The sequence below is a fragment of the Artemia franciscana genome, chromosome 12, assembly GCF_032884065.1.
Source record: "Artemia franciscana chromosome 12, ASM3288406v1, whole genome shotgun sequence".
Classification (NCBI taxonomy): Eukaryota; Metazoa; Arthropoda; class Branchiopoda; order Anostraca; family Artemiidae; genus Artemia; species Artemia franciscana.
Genome location: NC_088874.1, coordinates 24,702,433 through 24,723,967, shown reverse-complemented (window position 1 = coordinate 24,723,967; position 21,535 = coordinate 24,702,433). Strand labels below are relative to the sequence as shown.

At 35.3% G+C, this 21,535-nt stretch overlaps 1 protein-coding gene across 10 annotated transcripts in view; it reads right to left on the bottom strand.

The window, feature by feature from the left end:
• The window catches only part of LOC136033896 (trafficking kinesin-binding protein milt-like), a 143,891-nt gene that overhangs the window by 67,670 nt on the left and 54,686 nt on the right, over positions 1–21,535 (bottom strand). For all 10 annotated transcript variants that reach the window (XM_065714886.1, XM_065714887.1, XM_065714884.1 and 7 more), the window contains 2 exons: positions 11,567–11,771; positions 3,068–3,238 (listed from right to left, as the gene is read on the bottom strand). In XM_065714886.1, the coding sequence (XP_065570958.1) occupies positions 3,068–3,238; positions 11,567–11,771 (376 nt within the window). The remainder of the gene's footprint in view (positions 1–3,067; positions 3,239–11,566; positions 11,772–21,535) is intronic.

Here is a 21,535-nt window from a genome sequence, read left to right as displayed (position 1 = left end):
CGACAGGTTGCACTCATAAACTATTAATAAATAGCAAAAGAGTTACATTCATAAATACAAATTGACATGAGCAGCCAGCCCGTCAAAACTGCCGCCAGGGATGATCCCTGGGGAAAAGGAGGGGTATGCTTTAAGAGCACCCAAATTCTGGCCTGGCAAATGTAAAATCCCGGTATTTCCCCCCCATAAAAAAAGATATAAAGGCAGATAAGTTAGTTCTGGCTTTTAAACCCTTATCTTACATGATATCCCCCAGATAAAGTTCAAGAGAATATTTTTTTTGGTGAAACCACCCCCCAAAAATTAATAGCTGAATGATTGATGTTTGCCTGCAAGTCATAGAGGGGATCTTTTTTATATGTTTTCAAGTAAACTGTGGCTTCAAGCTCTATTTTATTTGTGGTATTTGTTTTCTCTTTATTGATTTATTTATCTATTTCTTCAATTTCAAATGTCGGTAATAGATATTATTGTTGACTATAATCACTTTTCTGGGATTAGAGTCAATTATATCAAAACAGCCGCAATACGCTTTCAACATATTTTTTGAAAATAATCTCAAAATTGTTTGGGTGTTTTTTTTTCATCCCAATCAAATCTGGAATGCCCGAATTTTCTTTTTACCTGTAATAGGCTATTTAACGGAATTTTTCTCAGGATGAAATATTTTATAGCCTGAATGCATACTTTAGACAAGTAAATAACCTTGTTAGTATAATCTAGTGACTGAGAAAAAAAAACTACCAGCAGTCAACTGCATTGTTGGGGACACATAGTTAGAAAGGGAGTTGGCCACCCGCCCCGTGGTGTCTGTTGTTGCTTCACTCTCGGAAGAAGGAGATACAGACGGTAAAGAGTGATGCTTGGTTGTTATCACGAGAAGGACGCTGCGCTATCAAGGTCAACCTAGGAAGGTCTTTGGTCCAATACACTGACGAGGTCTTCGTCAAGAGGCTTTTTCATCGCCTTGTGCACCAGCCGACGCCGAAAGACCTAAGCAAGTAAGTGGCTCAAACCTCGTCATTTGCGAAGAGCTGAATATATTAGAAAAACTGATCCCAGAAGCACAAACCCAAAGGAGACAAACACAAAAGGGAGCAAAAACACAAAAACAGAGTCAAACACAGAGGAGAGTAGGAAGAGTGACAATCTTTTCCCCCTTGAAGCTTAGAAAATCTTTTTACTAAAATCTTATAGAATTGCAACGTTCAAATTGCGCCAGAGACGGACATTTAGAAAAAAAAACTATTTTAAATACATAATATTTCCAAATCATTGTAATAGGTAAATAAATCTGTCTTTCGTGCTAATAAAAAATTAATGCTTATTCCATCCCACTTAGAAATAAGAACTAAATAGAGGAAAACTAGCATTCCTGGGAGAGAAAGGGTTAAAGTTAATTACCGTGGATAAATTTAATATATAATAAATTTAATATGTAATAAAGTTAATAATTACTGTATTAACTTTTCGGAAAAAAAAATTGTTTCAAAGGCACTCATTTTCAATCATAAAATTTAATTGCTAGTCAACAAAGGCGTGTCCCTAAAATAAATACAGCTTGGGAGTTTTACAGAAGAAAGAAGTTTTCAGCCTGAGAGAATTTTATTTGACATCTATTAGTTCTATTATTTAATAAGCAACAGCGTATTACAAAAATCTGTACCCGGTAGGGGGAGATAAAAGTTAAAAAGTACATAAAAAAATGCTATATTTGGTAATTTTAGGGTTCTTTCTGTAATTCTAGATTAAAGAGATATGTAAAATAAAATACCCAAGTTTAAATGCAAGTAGCAAATAAGGATATAACAAAAAAACTATTACTAGAACAAACTAGAAAAAACTATTACTGAAACAAAAAACGCCAAGGTCCAATCAAGAAATAATGAAAAAAGAAAAATGAGAAATAAGGAAAATGTAATCGAGATGCAATCAACCCTTCTTAAGAATGCAGATAAGAAGAATGTAGCCCTTGCCTGGCAGAGATCCAATCGAGCATAGATACCAATGATTACAAATGTAGCTGTTGTTCAGGCTTTTCATTAATTTTGCTAGTAAACGTAGAAATTAAGCTGAATGAACGAATGAGAAATTAGGCTCAACTATGAGCCTCTTAATCCCCCGTCAAAGAAAAAGTCTGGTTGATCTTCGACGTCCTCTTATGACATATCTGCTGATGATAATGGTTAGAGCCTCTTTTCTGCTCCTCCCTCACTTTTTCTAGACATCAAATCGATCTGAACTCCAAATAGGCATAAGTAAGATATTACTTTTAACAGTAACTAAGATCCGACAGCCGCTTTGGTAAATAACCTGACAAAAAAAAATTTAGTTACCCCCCCCCCGTCTCCGCCCAAACATATATGTAACAGATTGGGCCTGGATCCCCCAAAAGAAAATTAGGTAATTGGTTACTATTTCTTATCCGGTTTGGTGAGACTGAACACACAATTCTGGTTGTTCTTACAACAACAGTTTAGCCTCGAGAGGTCAAATCGTATTTCGACACCAAAAAAGCACACCGTGGAAAAAGCATACAGTGGAACTAAGAAGATAGGCAAAAATCTGACAAACCATTCTGGTAGATGTCACCACAGCATTTAGCTCCCCTTCCCTCCAAGGTCAGGACAGGAAACTCCCAGAAGGAACAGGTGGGAAACTCTTTTACTTCCAAATAAGTTTGGTTGAGATCCGACATCCCCACCCGCTAGATATTCTAACATTTTAATATAGGGATCTATCTCCTTCCTTCCTCCATAAAGGTTACACTGGGTCCCGATCCCACCAAGCATTGCCAATATTCGACAACCCCTTCAGGTATATAGCCTGATGACTAGAATCTAGCTTCCTCCCCGAGGATGTCAGGTGTCCAGAACCTCCAGTTATGTCCAGAAACCCTAAAGAACAGCCAGGACACTAGCTTCCATCTGACTACCCTTTCTAGTAGATAAACAAAGCACAAGTGAAGGACTCCTGATTTAATATTTGCAGAAGAGCCTTAATGAGCCAACTAGAGGTCTTGATTTGATTTCGTCACCAGCCACCACTAACTAATGAAAGTACTTACTTAGCTGATTAAAAATATCTTGCAACAGTTGTTGTTCTTTTTCTTCGGTATCGTCCGTTTCGTTTGCTAGCTGTGAAGCTTCAACTCGGAGTTTTTTGTTATCCGCCTCAAGTCCTGAGATTTTTCTTTGCAACAAATCAAGTGTTAGTGAACGAAGACCCAATGGTGTGCCTAAAATGATAATAATTTGATACAAAAAAAAGATCCGTCTTAAGACTGGAAAGCCTTCATCAAACAGAAAACAGACATATTTCCGACTATAACTAAGGGTGTGTGGATACAATCTGAAATTCACCCTAAGTGGGAAAATTCTTTTGTTTTTGAAATATTATTATTGGCTGAAAAATAGACTTGAATAGGTTAGTATTCTTAACATTGGCTCGTAAAAAAAAAGAAAAAAAAAAGAAAAAAAAAAGTAAAAATATTTTTATTGTGCCATTTTAGTAAAACAGGCAATTCTAGTTCTGGATGAAAAACAAAAGTAACAAAAACAAAAAAAGAATATCTTTATACAGGTATAATATAGCTTACTTTATGATTTCAGTGTTAAGAGGACGATGGCGTTTAATGTTTTTTTTTATTTTCTTTTTTTCAAATGCGGTATTGACTTTGCTCGTATAAGTATCCCGTAATCTTCGATCTTAATTATAGACAAGATATTAAGCAGGAATAATTATAAATTAATATTAGATTAAACTTGGGAACAGCGCCAATCAAGGATTGCTGTGATAAATTTCATTGTAGAAACAAAAATTCCCCAAAAAAGTTCTACAAAATGGTAAGCATTGAGATTTTGCTAGATTTACAGGTGGGACTCTTCTTTGTAAAAATTAGAAATAAAAAAACTTCATTCTTAAATAAAAACTTAAGCACAGCTAGTCCCAGACATGGGAAGCAAATTGAAATAATGTAGTAGTTTACACAATGGCCTTCCTTGCAAAAAGGTATATCAGGGGGAAACTAATATGTTAAGATCTTTTGTGTCATAATTTTCATTTTTTTTTTTTAACATTTTGCATAAATAGGTTCCTCAATCAAAAGTAAAGAACCATATTAAAACTTAAACGAGTGGGAATCATATCATATTACATTTCAAACTTTAAACGAACAGAAATTTTTATGAATGGATTGACGAGACCCAAAACAAACATAAATTAAAATGAATCATCGCATAAAACAAAGATACCAGATACTTTTATGGATGAATAGATGAATTCTGAAAAGAGTAGAAATTAAAAATAATAATCAAGTAACCTTAAAACAAAGATGAACTGCCACAGACAAGAGTTGGCGTACCATCCACCTAAACTCTCTAAAGGTCAGAGTGTCATTTGTGCTTTACTGAAAACGATTAGAGCAGTGAAAATACAAAAGAAAAACACAAGGCTAATCAAAATTTAAAAATAAGAGCATCACAAATAAGAGTAGGGCTCCCTCTCTCCCTCTCTCTTTTAAAGGATTTGGGTATTATTTTTGATTTGCCGAAAATCCTGTGTATTTCGAAAAAACACAACTTTATCGTCAAAGCTTTAACAGCAAAAAAATAAAGATTACAGGTATGGTGACTTCAACTTAATTTTAATACTTTAAAAGGACACTTTAAAAACCATTTTGATTTATATTTTTTATACCAACTTGTGGAAAATTGATACCCAATGAAACCTTTAAAATGATCCTAATTATTTTTAAAGCAAAACATTTAGCTTAAAGAAGAGTTAATTTGGGATAAAGAATCAATAAACAATTAGCAACTGAATATTAAATACATGTGTATTGGATCCAGGAATTGATGTAAGTAAATCTTAATCAATGAAGCTAATTGTGTTTGTCTATCATACAGTAAATTTTGTTCATACTTTCTTTCCTTTAAACCAGGAAAATATATTTTTTCCTTTCTTTTCTTTCCTCTGAATCTAATACAGCTGTATTTAATATTCAGTTGCTAACTGTTTGTTGATTCTTTATCCCAAATTAATCAGATTCGTTTGGTGAAGGAGGGTTGTCGGGGGGGGGGGGCTTGATTTTTTTTTGCTGTTGAGGCTTCACAGGATTTTTGGTACTTTCGGGCCTACTTCTAATTAAATAAAAAAAAACTAATTTTTTAACTGCAAGTAAGGAGCGACATTAAAACTTAAAACGAACAGAAATCCATATGGGCTCAAAACCCATATGCCTTACCAAGGCCAGAATATAATTTGCACTTTACTGAATTTTTTTTAATGTTTTCACTTTTATAACTTTAATAAATCAGATATTATTAAAATTTTAAGGAATATTTATCAGCATATGTGTATTAAACTGAAAATGGCCATTCATTTGTATTTTTTCAAGAAACCTAAAAAACTCCTTTTGTGGAAAAAGTTTGTTTTTTTAAATTAATAATAATAATAAAAGAGAAACTGTTCAAAATATACTTGTGTCCATTAAAGCGTAAATGTCACTCTGGCCTTTAGTGGGTTTAGGGCAGTGCTAGCTCACTTTTATTTGTGGTAATTTCGGTTCGTTTTCAGTTTGATATAATAATTCATTTTAATTTGTGTTCGTTTTAGAATTCATCTATTCATCCATCTATTATCTTTACGTTTTGTGACTATTCATTTTGATTTCTTTTCATTTTGGGTTTCATTACTTTTGCTCGTTTCAATTTTTAATTGGTCCATGACTTTATTTCTGCCCATTTGTGCTCCAATCATTGAAGAACTTCTATGTGGAAATTGCTTCCTTAAACTAACTTCTCTTCGTTTTTTATTTGTCTAGTTTTATAATATGTGTTAATTACACAAATATGTACCGTTTTTTTTAGTTTTTCTGCTCAAGAACTAAAATATTAAACTTTAAACAAAATTTTGGGCATAATCCACCATTTTATCTAAAGGAATCTTTTCGTGTCCTATTTTGTTGTAATTTAAATGAATGCATGTAAAGGTCCTTTCAGAGGCAACGATACGGTAAAGGCCATACGGCTCTAATGTTCCATTATTTTTTTTTTTTCCCAGAGACACTTCATATGGAAGGCATCGAAGGCGTCGTACAAACTTCAGAGTGGGCTCATTCGATTGTAAATCGGAAGTCTTGTGGCCCTTTATAAGAGTCAAAAGTGCCCGGAGGGCAACTAGCCCCCACGCCTTTTTTTCCCCAAATACATCCGATAAAATTTTGAGATAGCCATTTTTAAAACTAGTTCCAAGATCATATAACAAAAACTCCAGGGTCGAAACGGCCCCCCAGGGACCGGGGGAAGGTGTTGCAAGTTATGCCCATATAGGCATATATGGTTCTAATAGAAGGGATGCTCGTATAAATCTCAGAGAGGGCTCATGTGATGAAAAATGAAGGTTCTAGTTCAAGTTTTAAGAGTTAAAAGAGATCAGAGGGCAACTAGCCCCCCGCACCCTTTTTCCCCCAAACTCATACGATAAAAAGATTCGAGAGAGCCATTTTGTTAAAATAATTCAAACATCAGATAATAAAAACTTCAGGGTTAATAACACCCCACAGGGCCCGGGGGCAGGAGTTTTAAATTATGCCCTGGAGGCACATGTGGTTCTTATAGAAGGGATGCTCGTATAAACTTTTGAGAGGGCTCATTTGACTAAAAATTGAAAATTCTAGTTCATTTTTTAAGAGCCAAAAGAGATCAGAGGGCAACTAGCCCCCCCCCCCCGCCCATTTTCCCCAAAATACAACCGATAAACATTTGGATATAGGCATTTTATTAGAAAAGTTCGAAGATCATATAGCAAAACTCCGGGGTCGACACAACGTCCCTAGACCCCGGGGAAAGCGTTGTAATTTACGTCCTGAGGGCATATGTGGTTCTTACAGAAGGGATACCCGTATAAACTTCAGAGAGGGCTCATTTGATTGAGAATTGAAAGTTCTAGTTCACTTTTTAAGTCAAAAGAGATCAGACGGAAACTATCCCCCCCCTCGCCTACACCCTTTTTTCCCCAAATACATTCGATAAAAATTTTGAGATCGCCATTTTGTTAAAAATAGTTGAAAGATCACATAACAAACACTCCGGGGTCAACACAACCCCCCAGGGCCAGGGCGCAGGCGTTGTAAGTTATGCCTTGAGTGCATACATGGCTCTTATAGAAGGAATGCTCGTGGAAACTTAAGACATGGCTCATTTGCTTCGAAATTGAAATTTCTAGTTCACTTTTCAAGAGTCAAAATAGACCAGAGGGCAACTTGCCCCCACCGACACCCTTTTTCTCTATACCCATTCGACAAAAATTTTGAGATAGGCATTTTGTAAAAAATAGATAAAACATCAGATAATAAAAACTCCGGGGTCAATAAAACCCCCATGGCCCGGGACAGGCGTTGTAAGTTGTGCCCTGGGGACATATATAGTTTTTATAGAAGGGATCCTCGTACAGACTTCAGAGAGGGCTCAGATTTGAAAGTTCTAGCTCACTTTTTAAGATTCAGAAGAGATCAGAGGACAACTAGCCCCCCCCCACGCTATTTTTCCCCAAATACATCCGATAAAAATGTTGAGATAGCCATTTTGTTAAAAATAGTTCGAAGATCATATAACAAACTCCGGGATCGACACAACGCCTAAGGCTATGGGGCGGGTATTGTAAGTTATGCCCTGGGGGCATATATGGTTCTTATAGAAGGGACGCTCGTATAAACTACAGAGACAGCTCGTTTGATTGAAAATTGAAAGTTCTCGTTCAATTTTTAAAAGCCAAAAGAGATTAAAGGGCAAATAGCCCCCCTCTAGTCCTTTTTTCGCTAAACCCATCCGATACACATTGTGAGATAGTCATTTTTTAAACAGTTCAAACATCATATAATAAAAACTTCCACGTCAAACCAGCCCCTCAGGGCCCGGAAGCAGGCGTTGTAAGTTAAGCCCTGGGGGAATACATGGTTCTTACAGAAGTGATCCTCATATAAGCATTAGAGAGGGCTCATTTGATTGGAAATTGATAGTTCTAGTTTGTGCAATTAGCCCCCCCCCGACGTTTTTCCCCAAACCCATTCGATAAAAATTTTGAGGTAGCCATTTTGTCACAAACAGTTCAAAAATCAGATAATAAAAACTCCAGAGTCGAAACGAACCCTGGGATGGATGTAAGAGGGGGGATGGGGTCGTATAAACTTCAGAGGTTGTTCGTTTCGTTGGAAATTGGAAGTTTTAGTTACCATTTTATGAGTCAAAAGGGATCGGAGGGTATCTACCCCCCCCCCCACACACACACACATAGACCTTCTTTTCCACATCCGATCAAAATTTTTATGCCAGTTTGTTTGAAATTGTCCGACGATAAGATAACAAAAACTTCGGGGCCACATACCCCTCCCCCCAAAAAAAAACCTAGGGGGGGGGGGGGTGTAACTTATGCCCCAGGGGCATATAAAGTTTTTACGTAAAGGTGATCGTATACAATTTGGAGGGGACTCAAATGATTAAAAATTGACAGTTCTAGTTCCCTTTTTTAGAGTAAAAAATGATCCGAAGGTAACTAGCCCAGCCCCCCCCCCTCAATTCCAAAGCCATAAGGCTCCAATTTTTTCTCCAGGGGCGCTTCATATATAAGTGGTGATGTTATAAACTTCGGAGGGGGCTCATTCAATTGGGAATAGTAATTTATAGTGCCCATTTTAAGAGTCAAACGTGTTTGGAGGGCATATCCTCTCCTTTCCAAACCCTCTTTTCCCCAAACGCATCCAATCAAAACTTTGAGGTGGTCATTATGTCAGAAATAGTTAGGAGGTGAAGTAATTAAAATAATTATTCCTCGGAGTTGACAAAACTTCCCACTATCCCCAAGGCAAGGGCTGTAGGTTATGCAAGCTGTTTATTGTTTATATATAAGGTTTTTGTCGCAGGGGCAATCGTATAGACTTCGGAAAAGCCTCATTCGATTTATATTGAATATTCTAGCTCCATTTTTAAAAGTCAAGAGTAATCAGACGGTGGGCACCCCATCTCTCAACCTCCTTTTTTAAATGCTTTCGATCAAAATTTTGAGTTAGCCATTTTGTTCAAAATCGTCCAAATCTCAAATAGCCATGGTTTCAGGTTTGAACCCCCCCCCCCCCGTCCCGAAGGAAAGGGCTGTAAGTTTTATTAATAGCCCATCGTTAACATACAAAGCTTCTATGAAAGGCGTGACTGCATAATCTTTGGAGGAAGTTCATTCGATCAGAAATTGAAATTTACTGTGCCCTTCTTAAGAATCGGAAAGGAGCAAAAAGTAACAAGCTCCCCCCCCCCCCTTCTTGTACTTTTTCCCCCAAAATGAATCTTATAAACATTTGAAATAGCTTTTTTGTTCAAAACAGTCCTAAATTCAAATTTCTATACCTTAGGGTCTGAGAAATCCTTCTTAGCCCCCAAGGAAAGGATTGTAACATATGTAAGTTGTCCATTATTAGAATATACGTTTTTTGTGTAAAGGTATTTTTGTGTAAAAATATAAAGGTATTTTTAAATAAGGGATTTTCTAAAAATTTCAAACTTTTTGCAATCAAAGACGAACACAATTAATTTAAAAAACTTTCCGAAAAAGAAGTTTTTCAAAGAAAAGTAAAGACTTTATTAAACACAAGATCTGAAGATACAAATACCTGTTAAAATTCAAACTGGAAACGACAAGAAATTAATATTAAAGAATAAATGAAGCCCAAAAAGCTCAGCAATGAAATAAACAATCATAGCAAAACAACATACAACAAGTACTAATATAAATGAATAAATTACAAGAAATTGCTATTGAAGAATGAATGAAACCCAAAACAAACAGAATTTAAATAAACAATCATAGGAAACAAACATAAAATAGTTACTAATATAAATGGATAAAGAAATCTTAAAACTAGTGAAATTTAAATGAATATGCAAATCAACCTTGAAACGAACAAAAGTTACTACAAACAAGAGTTTAGGTTTTGCTTCCTTCTATCACTGTAAAAGTCTAAAACCTTCTTGGTCACTGGGGCTTTACTGAAAACTATATGTGTCTTGAACAGTCTTGGAAAGTGCAAATAAAATCAAACTGAATATTTGATATATAATGATATCAATTGTTGAAAGACAATCAGCTCAAGATTTTATTTCGCAGTAATTTTTATTTTCATCTTCAATGCTGTAATAACTTGAAAAGAAAATATTTGTATTATAATTGGTTTTCATTGAAGCTCCACTGACTTACTTACTTTTCAAAGTGATTTTTAAAAGAATTCACACTTTATAATAAAAAAAGGAAATTTTCCTGAATTTTTTTTTAAAAAGGAATATATATTTCTTTCTTTTCTAAGTCAACAAAATAAATTACAACCATTATTTCTCATATCTTCTGCACATGATAATTCGAAACCGCTTTTCCAACAAATTCGATAAATTAGAAACAAGGTAACTAGGGCATTTAGTGAAGACAAATCTCAACTAATGAATGAATTTACTTTTATAGATATGCTGGTACCCGTACATCCGTTCTACAATTTGCAGAGTAGGATACTAGTAAATATTTGGCCTATTTTACAAGCATGTGTCGTTATTATTATTATTTTTGTGAATAATTCCACATACTTGCACTTCAGGGGAGATAAATAGGAGGGGAAATGGATAAGTAACGCTTGATTAGAGCCTGATCGACAAAAAAAAAAATAAATCAAAACATAAAATCCGAAATCCTCTCCTGGAAAAGTCCTCTTACTCCCCCCCCCCTTCTTCCTAACAGACAGCCCTCGGTACAATTATGATCTTTCAAAAATTTTGTAACTCGATGAATGCCGATACATTTTTTTTATTTAATTAGAGCCCCTTAAAACTATCTTAAGCTAAAAACAAGACTTATATTTCTCTTCTTTTTTTTGGGGGGGGGGGGGTCTTTTTTTATTTGTCTTACCCTGCACACAGGCTAGCATTGTCAGTTTTAGAAAGGTGCCTTTCATTTAGATAAGTGATATTCAATAAACGGCATTTTTCTTAAAACTTAAAATACTTGGTTTGAATACATACTCAAACACAATGCTACATCAGAAATATCTAGCTACTCTTCATACCTTATGACCATCCAGGGAGTAATTAACGACTCACACTGGTGGGGATAATGCCTTCCTTCAGGGATGAGTTTGGGAGACACTCCCTAGAAAAGTGTGAAAGAAAAAACACGTACTAAAATACAGGATAAATCGGATATTCTAGCTTAAACGCAGGCTTTGAAGCACCATACCTCCTTAATCTGGACAAAACCTTCAAGAATGTAGAATGCCCACTCCTATTTTCACATTTTAACTGGTGCTTCTTTAATTAGATATAACATTTCTCTAATTAAATAATAACATTTTGACAACAGTTATAAGCAATAATCTTTTATTGAAAGGCTATGACCCACTGGCCCATATATTTTTGTTCTGAGTACTCATGATTTCCTTCAAGCCTGGACAATGGAGGGCTGCAATTATTTCCCCCTTTCCTTACAAAACGACTAGGACATTCATCCCTATTTAATTTTTAAGAAGAATACCAACCTCCATCAGAACCAGAGTCTTCAATGTCATGAGTGTATAACTGAAGTAATTCTGTTTTCAGTGTTAGATCATGCTTAAGTTGGGTAACGGCTTCATTTGCGGCTGAAAGTTCGCAATCCAATGATGTCAGTTTCTCTTCTAGAGTCTTATTTTTGCACAAAAGACTTTGACCGATTAAAGCTGCTAGCTCAAGATCCTTCTCTTTCTAAAATTAATGAAAGTGAATTAGTTACTATTACACAGTCAACACACTTCTATAGATAATTATTACAACACAGTTACCATGACTGAAATCTACTGGCTATAGCTACACTTATGCAACAAAATGATTGATTATTTTATTTTATTATTTTATTTTCTTTATTTCCCTCAAAAAATGAGGAGTACGCTACAATATAATATAAAGAAAAAACAACTGATAACACTTACAATCAAAACCTATCAAATATTGATCGAACACTTAAAAAAAAAAAAAAAAAAAAAAAAAAAAAAAAAAAAAAAAAAAAAAAAAAAAAAAAAAAAAAAAAAAAAAAAAAAAACTTGCTAAATAGATTAGCCTATAAATCATGAAGAGCCAGAACTGTTACTAAAAAACGGAAATAAATTGTGGCCTAAAAGGCTAATTTTCGCCCTATCTTCAAATGTTTTATATTTTTTGTTTATACAGACTACAGGATCCTTCACATTAAGCTTTAAAACAATCTCAGTGTTACTAAAAGAAAGGGGGAAACCAAGTAAAAATTTACAGAATTTAAAATAAGCAACTTTAATGGGCGAAAGATCAGAAGGTCGGAAATTTCGGAAGAGGAGGGACGGGAACAATACGTGAGGCAGAGCAACAGCGCTATACATACGACCAAGGACGTCCCGACGGTAAAGACCCCGAAAACGAATTAAAAGACCAAATGCCTTGCGTAGTTTCATCTGAACATGCTGAACCAGGACTGGTTTGAAATCTCTTTTCGAAGCAGCATAAGGTAATCCCAAATAAGTGACTATTGGCGACGACTGAAAAATAACACCATTGCCGCAATCGAGAGTCGCCCTGACATTATCCTCTAAACAATTTACAACAAAAAATTGACATTTTTCAAAACTGATAGAAAGGCCCAAACCTTTTAAACAATTAATTAAAATATTAAAATTAGAAACAAGACTAGACTTGGACCGGCTTAGAAGGATAATGTCATCAGCATATGCAATGTAAGACACATTTCGAAATAATGAAACAAACGAGCAGGAAAGAGAATTAAGGGCAGTAGCTAAACAAGAATTGAATATATAAGGAGAAATAATTCCTCCTTGTCTAATTCCTCTACCCACTTGAATTAATTTGGACTGAGATGAAGACGAACTCGGACAGATACGGATCTTTAAACCAGAATACCAAGAGCGAAGGACTCGTATGACAGCTAGGGGCAATCCAGCATGGATTAAAGTGAGCAGAGCGGATGCATGAGAAATGTTATCAAAGGCCCCTTTGATATCAATCAAGAGGGCGTATAGCGGTTGACCAGAGATTCTCGCTTCTTCAATAACTTTGCTGAAAGATGCATGGGCATGGTCACATCCCAAACCTCTCTTGAAACCAACTTGATTAGAACCAGTGTCAAGAATTTCAAGAAGATCCTTCAAACACAACTCAAACACTTTCCCAATCATAGAACCCCTAGTAATTGGCCTCCAGGAACTACAAGATGACAAGTCTTTTTTCCCGCTCTTAGGAATAGGCGTAACTATGCCAATATAGAATGACGATGGTACTAAACCAGTAGTAAGTAAAAGGTTGAAAAATGCCAGTAGAGTAATAAGAAAAGAAGAAGGAGCAAGTTTGAGGTGATTAGCAAATAAGCCATCATGATCCTTAGCCGACTGCGCCTTTAACGTTTTGATTGCTCCGCGTAACATATCCTCAGAAATCCTGTAATCAGTTGAAAAATTCTTCAACCTTTCATCTAATTGCAACACAACACTGTTAGAATCGTACGAAGTCGACAACTTAGAAAAATAATTTTCCCACTCTTTCAGCGATGGTGTGGAATTAGTATCAGGCATGTTAATCCGCCTATTGCCTCGGAGAACATTCCAAAGGAGATTCTTGTCCTTGTCGTTATCAATATTTGAAGAAGCTTCTTCTATGACCAGGTTATTATGACGACGGAGCTCTGCTTGGAATTCAGCCTTTCTCTTTTTCATTAGCAAAAAAACTGGATGCGAGTCTCTTGGCTTACCGAGGGCCCGCCATTCCCAATACGCTTGTTTAGCCGCCTTATTAGAATTTACCAAAAAAGGATTGAGGCTCCAAAAAGGTTTCTGCGCGCCCAATCTTATCCTATTAGTAGGAAAAACTGCCGCAGCACCATACTTTAAGCAATGGATTAATTCAAAATAAAGACAATTAATAGTCAAAGAGGGATTACTATCCATTGAATCCAAACTATCAGGGATATAGACTTTATCAATTAAAGTCCCAACTCTTTCTTGGTAAAGCGGTCTAAAATTTGGATTCCAATCAACCCGATCAAAAAATTTAGGAAGCTTATTACCAGAAAAACGAACTGGGGAAGGACGAGAAGCCAAAGGGGGTATAAGGAACTGAAGCGGCATGTGGTCACTAACGGGGAAATCTTCGATTACAGTAACCACAGGCAAAGGATCACTTGGGTTAGAAGAAAAAACATGATCAATATTAGTTGTACTACCACTCCAATGAATATAAGTAAAATCCTGGGACTTCGGTAAAACAGAAAAATTAGGAAGACAAGAAGATAAAATTGTACCCCTTTCATTTGCTATATTTGGATCACAGTTAAAATCACCTAAAATATAAGTACGCAAATTTGACTGTAAACTAGAGACAAAACGACTAAGATTAAAACAGCATTGAGTAAACGCATCAAAAGAAATATCATCATGGTAATCAGTCGGAAAATAACAATTAATTAAAACTACGTTTGAAAAACTACAAGCTAAAAAATTTGTATCAATTGCTAGAATAGCTGCATTAAGAGACTTGGGTAAAATAGTAGCTAAACCACCGGAGGGACGTCCACCAGTCGGTGTAGCGGGAACAGCAAAAATGTCATGCTCAGTAGACAGACTAGAAAGATCAAATAAATTTTCTCATGCATATTTCATGGCTTTTAACTTCATTTTCAAAACAGCCTACTATTGTTTTTAGAAAAAATACTTTAATATAATAAATTATGTTTTTTGTACTATTTTGAACGAACTTGTAGTTCATTTGAAAAATTCTATCGTAATTATATGTACGTGTCATGGAAAAGGCTGACATAAAAAATTGATAATCATTAGAAAAAAGTAAAGAAAACAACAAATTGTGCAACAATCAGACAATATAATGGATTTTATGACATATGATATCGTGAATACTAAACAGTACAGTTTTAGAAACCAGAATGTGTTTTTAGTTGGTTGCAACATGCCGGGGTTGGTTGGCCAAACTTCAAAGGTTAGGTATGTCTATAAAACAAAGAAAAACTTGCCAAAAAATGTTTCGTTACTAGTTTAAACAGGTTGTCTGTAAAAAGCCCAAGAAATTGTCTATAGACAAAGGAAAGGGAGGGCAGTGATTTCAACTAAAAAAACTTAAAGAACTTTCCTTGGTCAGGAACACCTAATAAAGTAAAATTATTAGTTCTGGGGTTTCTATGGTTGTCAGTGCTAACCTTTTTTTTCTAGCTTGATGTTGAAATAGGAGAACTTCCCCGTTCAACATGCAAGAAAGAAAGAAATACCCTTTAAATGAACTGAGCCGTTTGTTTAAATGAGATATCCATTTATCCCATATAATTTCTTGAATAAAATATTGTTTTTAAAAATAGTTAGAAAGTGGTCATTCTTAAGATAATTTATTCTTTAGTTTGGCAACATTATTCTTTAGCATTAAATATTTTTTTTGCATGTATTTTGGAATATAATTTTTACCTTTGAGTGCAATGTTTTGGTGCTACGAGTCTAAAATGATACGTATGCGTAATATTCTGTTTTTAGGGGGAGGTTTTTTTCTGAGATAGTGCCACAAAACAGAAAACAGCACATTTTCATTAATTATTCTAGAAGGGATTTCCTATATCCTCAGTCTGTGCAGGTAGGAAAGGTATAGACTCATCTTCACAGAATCTGTCAAGACTTACAAGTAGACAAGGCATGAAGAAATGAACTTAGACCCATATTAAGACCTCGTAGGACCCCTTGAGTAACAGGTCTGCAATCCCCCTCCTCCGTTCAACACCCCAGATGTTGTTTCTTTAATTATCATACAGGTTTTATATAAAAGAAAAGATATAAAAAAAATTCTGCATCGCCACAGAGCAAAACCGAAGCTAAATGACGTGCTGCCAGTCTTAGTATTTGAGTAATTACAAGTTGTTTGAGAGATTAGTTCATATAAGAGAGAAACAATGCTTCACAAGATACATGCTGGCACATTTTCAGTAATAGCTGCAATCTTAAAAAAGGTCCGAGCGCAGAAAATGGCACCAGATAGCCTCCTGCTCTGAAAATCTTAAGGCAAGATCACTGACTGATGAGTAATTGACCAGAGGTGGTTACAATGTGAAGCATACTAATGAAAATATTCTAAAGAACTAATAACAGCCATCTTTTATTCTTATTTCAAAATAACCTTTGGAACAAATAGGACTGTTTTGTTATGTACTCAAAATCAATCCACAATATTTCAAACTACTATAGTGAAACATGAGCTTCCCTCAATGATTCATTGATGAAAAATTGTAATTGATAAATATCTAAAACTGTGAAAACGTTGTAGGCCTGCTATTAAGTTCTTGACATATTTTTGGAAACTAAAACTCCTGAGCAACAATCTAACAATTCCTATTTGTTACTTTAGGATGAAAATAAATTGCAAGTCTCTTGGATAACACCTCAAAAACTGAACACAGGTTAGGAATCTCAGAGCAAAAGATGTATATTTGGTTTCCTCAAGACATGAATTTCTACTTGTATTAAGATGAATGTCATACAAACTTCCCCAATGTTCTGAAACATCATTTCTACAACAATCAAATCTTTCTTTGTCATTATTTCCCAGATGTTTCGAGAAAATATTGTAATGTAGTCACTAAAACAAGGGAATAATGTAGTCACCCAACCTTCAAAGATTGTCCAGGTATGCCTAAATATGTAGGAGATAGCTTTTGCAGCGAGGTTTTTGAAACTAAGCCAAAAAGTCCAAAACTAATTTAAAAGCCATAAATACTTTTTTATCTTACTTCAAAAAATACACTTCCTTAGTTTACTCCCCCCAGAAATTTTTTTGGAAGGAGCAAACGTCCCCCTTTCACCCCGTTTGATATAACTGGCTTTCTGCCTAATATTTGCAACTAGCAAAAAGTGGTTATACCATTATTTAGAAGAAGACAAGAATTTTCTATACTTGGAAAGTGAATTTGCGCCAAGGTCAAATAAACAGTGGTTGGAAAGCTAAATCACTAAAAAGGTTTAAATCTTAGTAAAATCTCTATTATGACATATGCCACCTACAAATTGGATTGCTTTACCCTTAGTCAGCAAAAACTGACTAAACCAGTCCCAACTATATATACCATGTCCAAGATTAGAAACCTGCCAGTAATGTCAATTAACAGAAATATAGAAGGTGGAGGAAAATATATTTTTCTATAAATCTAGGGGGCGAGGACAAAACATATCAAAGGGGACAAATACCCACTTTTCAGTTGTAACAGTAAAACCATAGAGTTAGGACAATTCTAAAAGAAACATGTTAGCAGAACAAAAGTAGTATCATTAAATCCCTTATTTCATATTCTTTCCAAATATCATGGTCACTTTTCTGACAATCCACCCACCCTACCCCTTGATGGTCCCATACATATCCCTAATAGGCTATTTCAAACAGAATATTTGTCTGATTAGTCACTGTCCAATTACTGGGAATCTTACCCCACTAGTAGAAAGTATTTCTGGCATTTAGCTTTTAATGTCAAACTCAAATTATTATGCTCATTGCTTTAATAAAACTTTACAGCTTGACTTTTGTTTTTGATTTTGTGATCAATATCTGTACGAAATGAAAGATATTTTTGAAAACCTTGATAAATCACAACTGAAATCGAAATATTAATGCCAAGTTAGCTAATTAAGAGAAATAGATTATAACAAGAGAACAATGGTAAATTTTCGAATAGGCTAACTTGTTTTTCAGTTACTATTAACAACAATTTTCAAATAGCTAATCTTGCTACTGGCTATAGTCTTTTGTTAAAAAAAACGAGTCTTGTACTAGGACTTCCAGGTTTAATCTTTGTATCAGTGTAGTGATACTATTCTCTGTCAGAAAATACCATAAAATTCTGAAACTAATTTAAACCTTTCTCAACTAACTACTTGTATCATTGCTAAATGATAATCCCCACCCCTAATGGACACATATATAGATTAAGACATTAAGTTATACAGTACAACTACTACTACTACCAACTCACCGCAGCACCAAGCCCTCTGAGGCCAACACAGCCGTGCACACTTCTCTTCTATCCCAATCTATTCAAAGCCCCTCCCAGGTCCTCTTTTCAATCTCCCAAGACCTTCCATTTCCCTCGAATCTTTCCTTACATCCTTCCACTTAATTCAGGGACTACCAGCTTTTCATTTGGCCCTAGATGGTTGACCGACAAGGACGATCTTTGGCAATCTGTCATCCTTTATCTGCAGAACGTATCCTAGCCATCCTGGGCTTCCACTTCTAGGGATTTCTCCCCTATTTTAGGGGAAAACCACTTTTTTAGGGATACTAATTTTGTGTCTAGGGATTCAGGGAATTATATGGTGAAGTAAAGGTCCTTTAGGGATATTCAGGGAAAGTTTGAATTTTTTGAATGAAAGCTGAAAAATTCTCATAGATTCCACTTGCTCATTCTTCAGAAACCTTATGCTCCAACTGCATCATTGGTTTATGTTGTGAAGATCAGCATAGAATTTAGAAAAAAAAAGTGTGGAAAGGTGCTCAACCATCATCATCATTCACTGGATATTTACTAATCTAGGCGGCTTAATGTTTAGTTTATTTTTAAGCGATGCCTTTGATTGGTATAAACTGCTTATATGAGAGAATATTGGGTTGGTCTATCCAATAACCGTAAAATAGGAGCATGTGACCTATATAGGTGCACTGGAGATTTTTTCAATCTGCTGGTGACTTCTTTTTACCATGGTTATCTGCAAATCTGCATATTGATTATAAAAATAAAGCGCAAGCTGTAAGCTGTTTGTTTACATAACATATACACTAGTGACCTGATTAGTGTCACCAGGGCATGTTACATGATCAGTTTTTTTTTACAAAGCTGTATTTTTTTTTTTACCAATGCAGCTGGTGCCGTATTTGGATTTGTAACATGCAAACAAAAAAATCAATAAAAAGTGATTAAGCATATTCAGAAATAAATGTAGCCAAAAAGTAAGAATGACTTATAATAATCTTTTTAAAATGCACTATCAACATTACATGAGAAGTGGAGACACAGTCCAAGGCTCACGCTGCTAGGGGTCATTGCCTCCATACCCAACAACCTCGGTTAAAGTGACAAATCAGGTCATATGCTTTAACTGAAGTAACTTGTTGATTATTGGATACTACTTTCTGAATATTTAATCAAACTGATATAGTAAATAATTGCTCATTGGACAATGCCTTCTTAAACATGGTAATGCACCAAGCATATCACCCTTATCAGTGATTAACTTTACTTAAAGGGTAGAACAGAAAGAAAAGAAATAGCCTATATCTTTAAATGAATTTTCTAAAGGTAATCCCTTAGGGCTTCTATGCTTCATAAGGAAACCTTATAAAGTTATGAAAACTACTTTAAAACAATCTATAATACTTATGTAATTTGTTCCTAGTTTTTTCCCCTTTATAACCCCTCTCCTTCCTAATGGAGCAGTATATAGTCAACTTTCTAAAGTGCAATTGTATTTTACAATAAAGCTAATCTTTTCTTTCTTGTTTTTCTCCCAAAAGACAACTAAATGATGAACATGACGATGTTTCTGACCTTGACCTCCTGGCAACTCCTCCAAAAGGAAAGCTGGGTTCAGGACAAAATTTCCAAAAGAAAACAAACAAGCAAATGTTTACCGACAAGTGGCTTCAGTTACCAATGTTATAAAATTATATAAAGGAGAGAGCGTGAAACAAGTAAAAGAAAAAGACTTATACACCCTGCTGTGTTTTGTTTAAAGTGTGTGTATTGTGGCAAATCAGAGTTGACCAAGTAACATATAGAAGCAAGCAATGAAATTGAGATGAAGTCTGGCAATGGCAGCACTGAAAAATTCTAACTATAGGCAGTCATTCCTATGAAACTGAACAGCACACATCATTTTTTATTTATTTTTTGCAGAAAATAATTTGCTATTATTCCTTACAGAAAATTTGATCCCTCTCCCAAGAAAATTATTTCCCAAAGACTGGCCCTTGCACAAATCACTTTGGGTAAACAGAAATCAACAAATATTTAGCAGCGGAATCAAGTAGCTCAAAACAACACTAACTAGATGAGTTACCCAGAATCATTTTGTCCCTATGATAATTGATGAAAACTCTGATTATACTGTTGATAACAAACTATCTATCACTGTAGTATTCTTTAGTGAGAAAGATCTAAAAGTTGATGTTGAATCATTGTAAATGGTTAAGATTAGTGGCGGATTTGTTAAAGATCTAATTAACAGCATCAAACAAGTCATTACCTTAAATTGCAGCTTGGAGCAGTCTAAGGATCTCTCCTTGTAAAGCACCATAGTTAAATTCAGGATTCTTTAGTGACCAGGTGCACTGTGCTGATCCAAAGCATCCCAGTTGAGCTTACACTCTCTGGAGGACCACTCAGCATCCAGTCTTCCTTTAAAAATGTCCATAGATTCAGCAGTAACAGCTTTTTCAGAGATTTTATTCCAACTTTTTATGATTCTTGAAGAAAAGAATTGAGCATGGACTCTGGATAGGCTAGACTGCTTAACATGTTTCAACTGATGACCTCTAGTTCTTGAGTTAGGACCAACAATAGAAAATAGTGCTGTGAGTGTATTAGCCCAAAATAACTTATAGGTTAAAATGGGACCACCTCTATTTCTCCAGTATACAAGAGTTGGTAGTTTCAGCTTTGCTATTCTTGCAGGGTAGGAAAGTTCCTGCAGACCAGATATCACTTCGGTGGCATGTTTCTGCACATCTTCCAACACTTTTATGTTGTTGTTTTTTTTTAATAAGGGGAGGCTAGAGACATTCCAATTTCAAGCTTAGACTGCACAAGCCCCTTATACAGAAGATTGACGACTTTAGGGAAACGAGTGGAAAGAGTATGCTTAATCAGCTCCATGGTTAAATTAGCACCAGCAGCAGACTTCTTAGCATGATTGCTGAATTTTAATTCATTATCAATAGTGATTCCAGGACCTTGCTCAGTATTTACAGAGAAAAGTGGGTGATCTGAGAGACAATAATATTGAAAAGGGTTCATTTTGCCAAAGTGAATGACATGGCACTTGACAACATTAAAGTTAAGAAGTTAACCCTTAGTGCACTGGATCAAGCAGTCCAATATTATTTTGTTGAAGGTTATGATCTTCACAGGACAAGGCTGGTCCAATCAGCTTCAAGTTGTTAGCATAAAGTGTTAGTTTACTGCTGATAGTGGAAGGAACATCACTAATGAAGATATTAAAAAGTGTAGAACCCAAAATTCTACCTTGAGGAACTCCACTCAATACATGCTTTGACAAAGAAAAAAAAAACAACTTCCAGAGTCATCAAATAACTGAACACATTGAGGTCGCATATAAAGAAAATCAAGGACCCAGAGCAGGGACTTCTCTTCAAGCTTAACAGCATGTAGTTTGATTGCAAGTCACTTGTGATGGACTTCGTAAAAAGCTTTAGAAAAGTCAAGAAGAATCTTC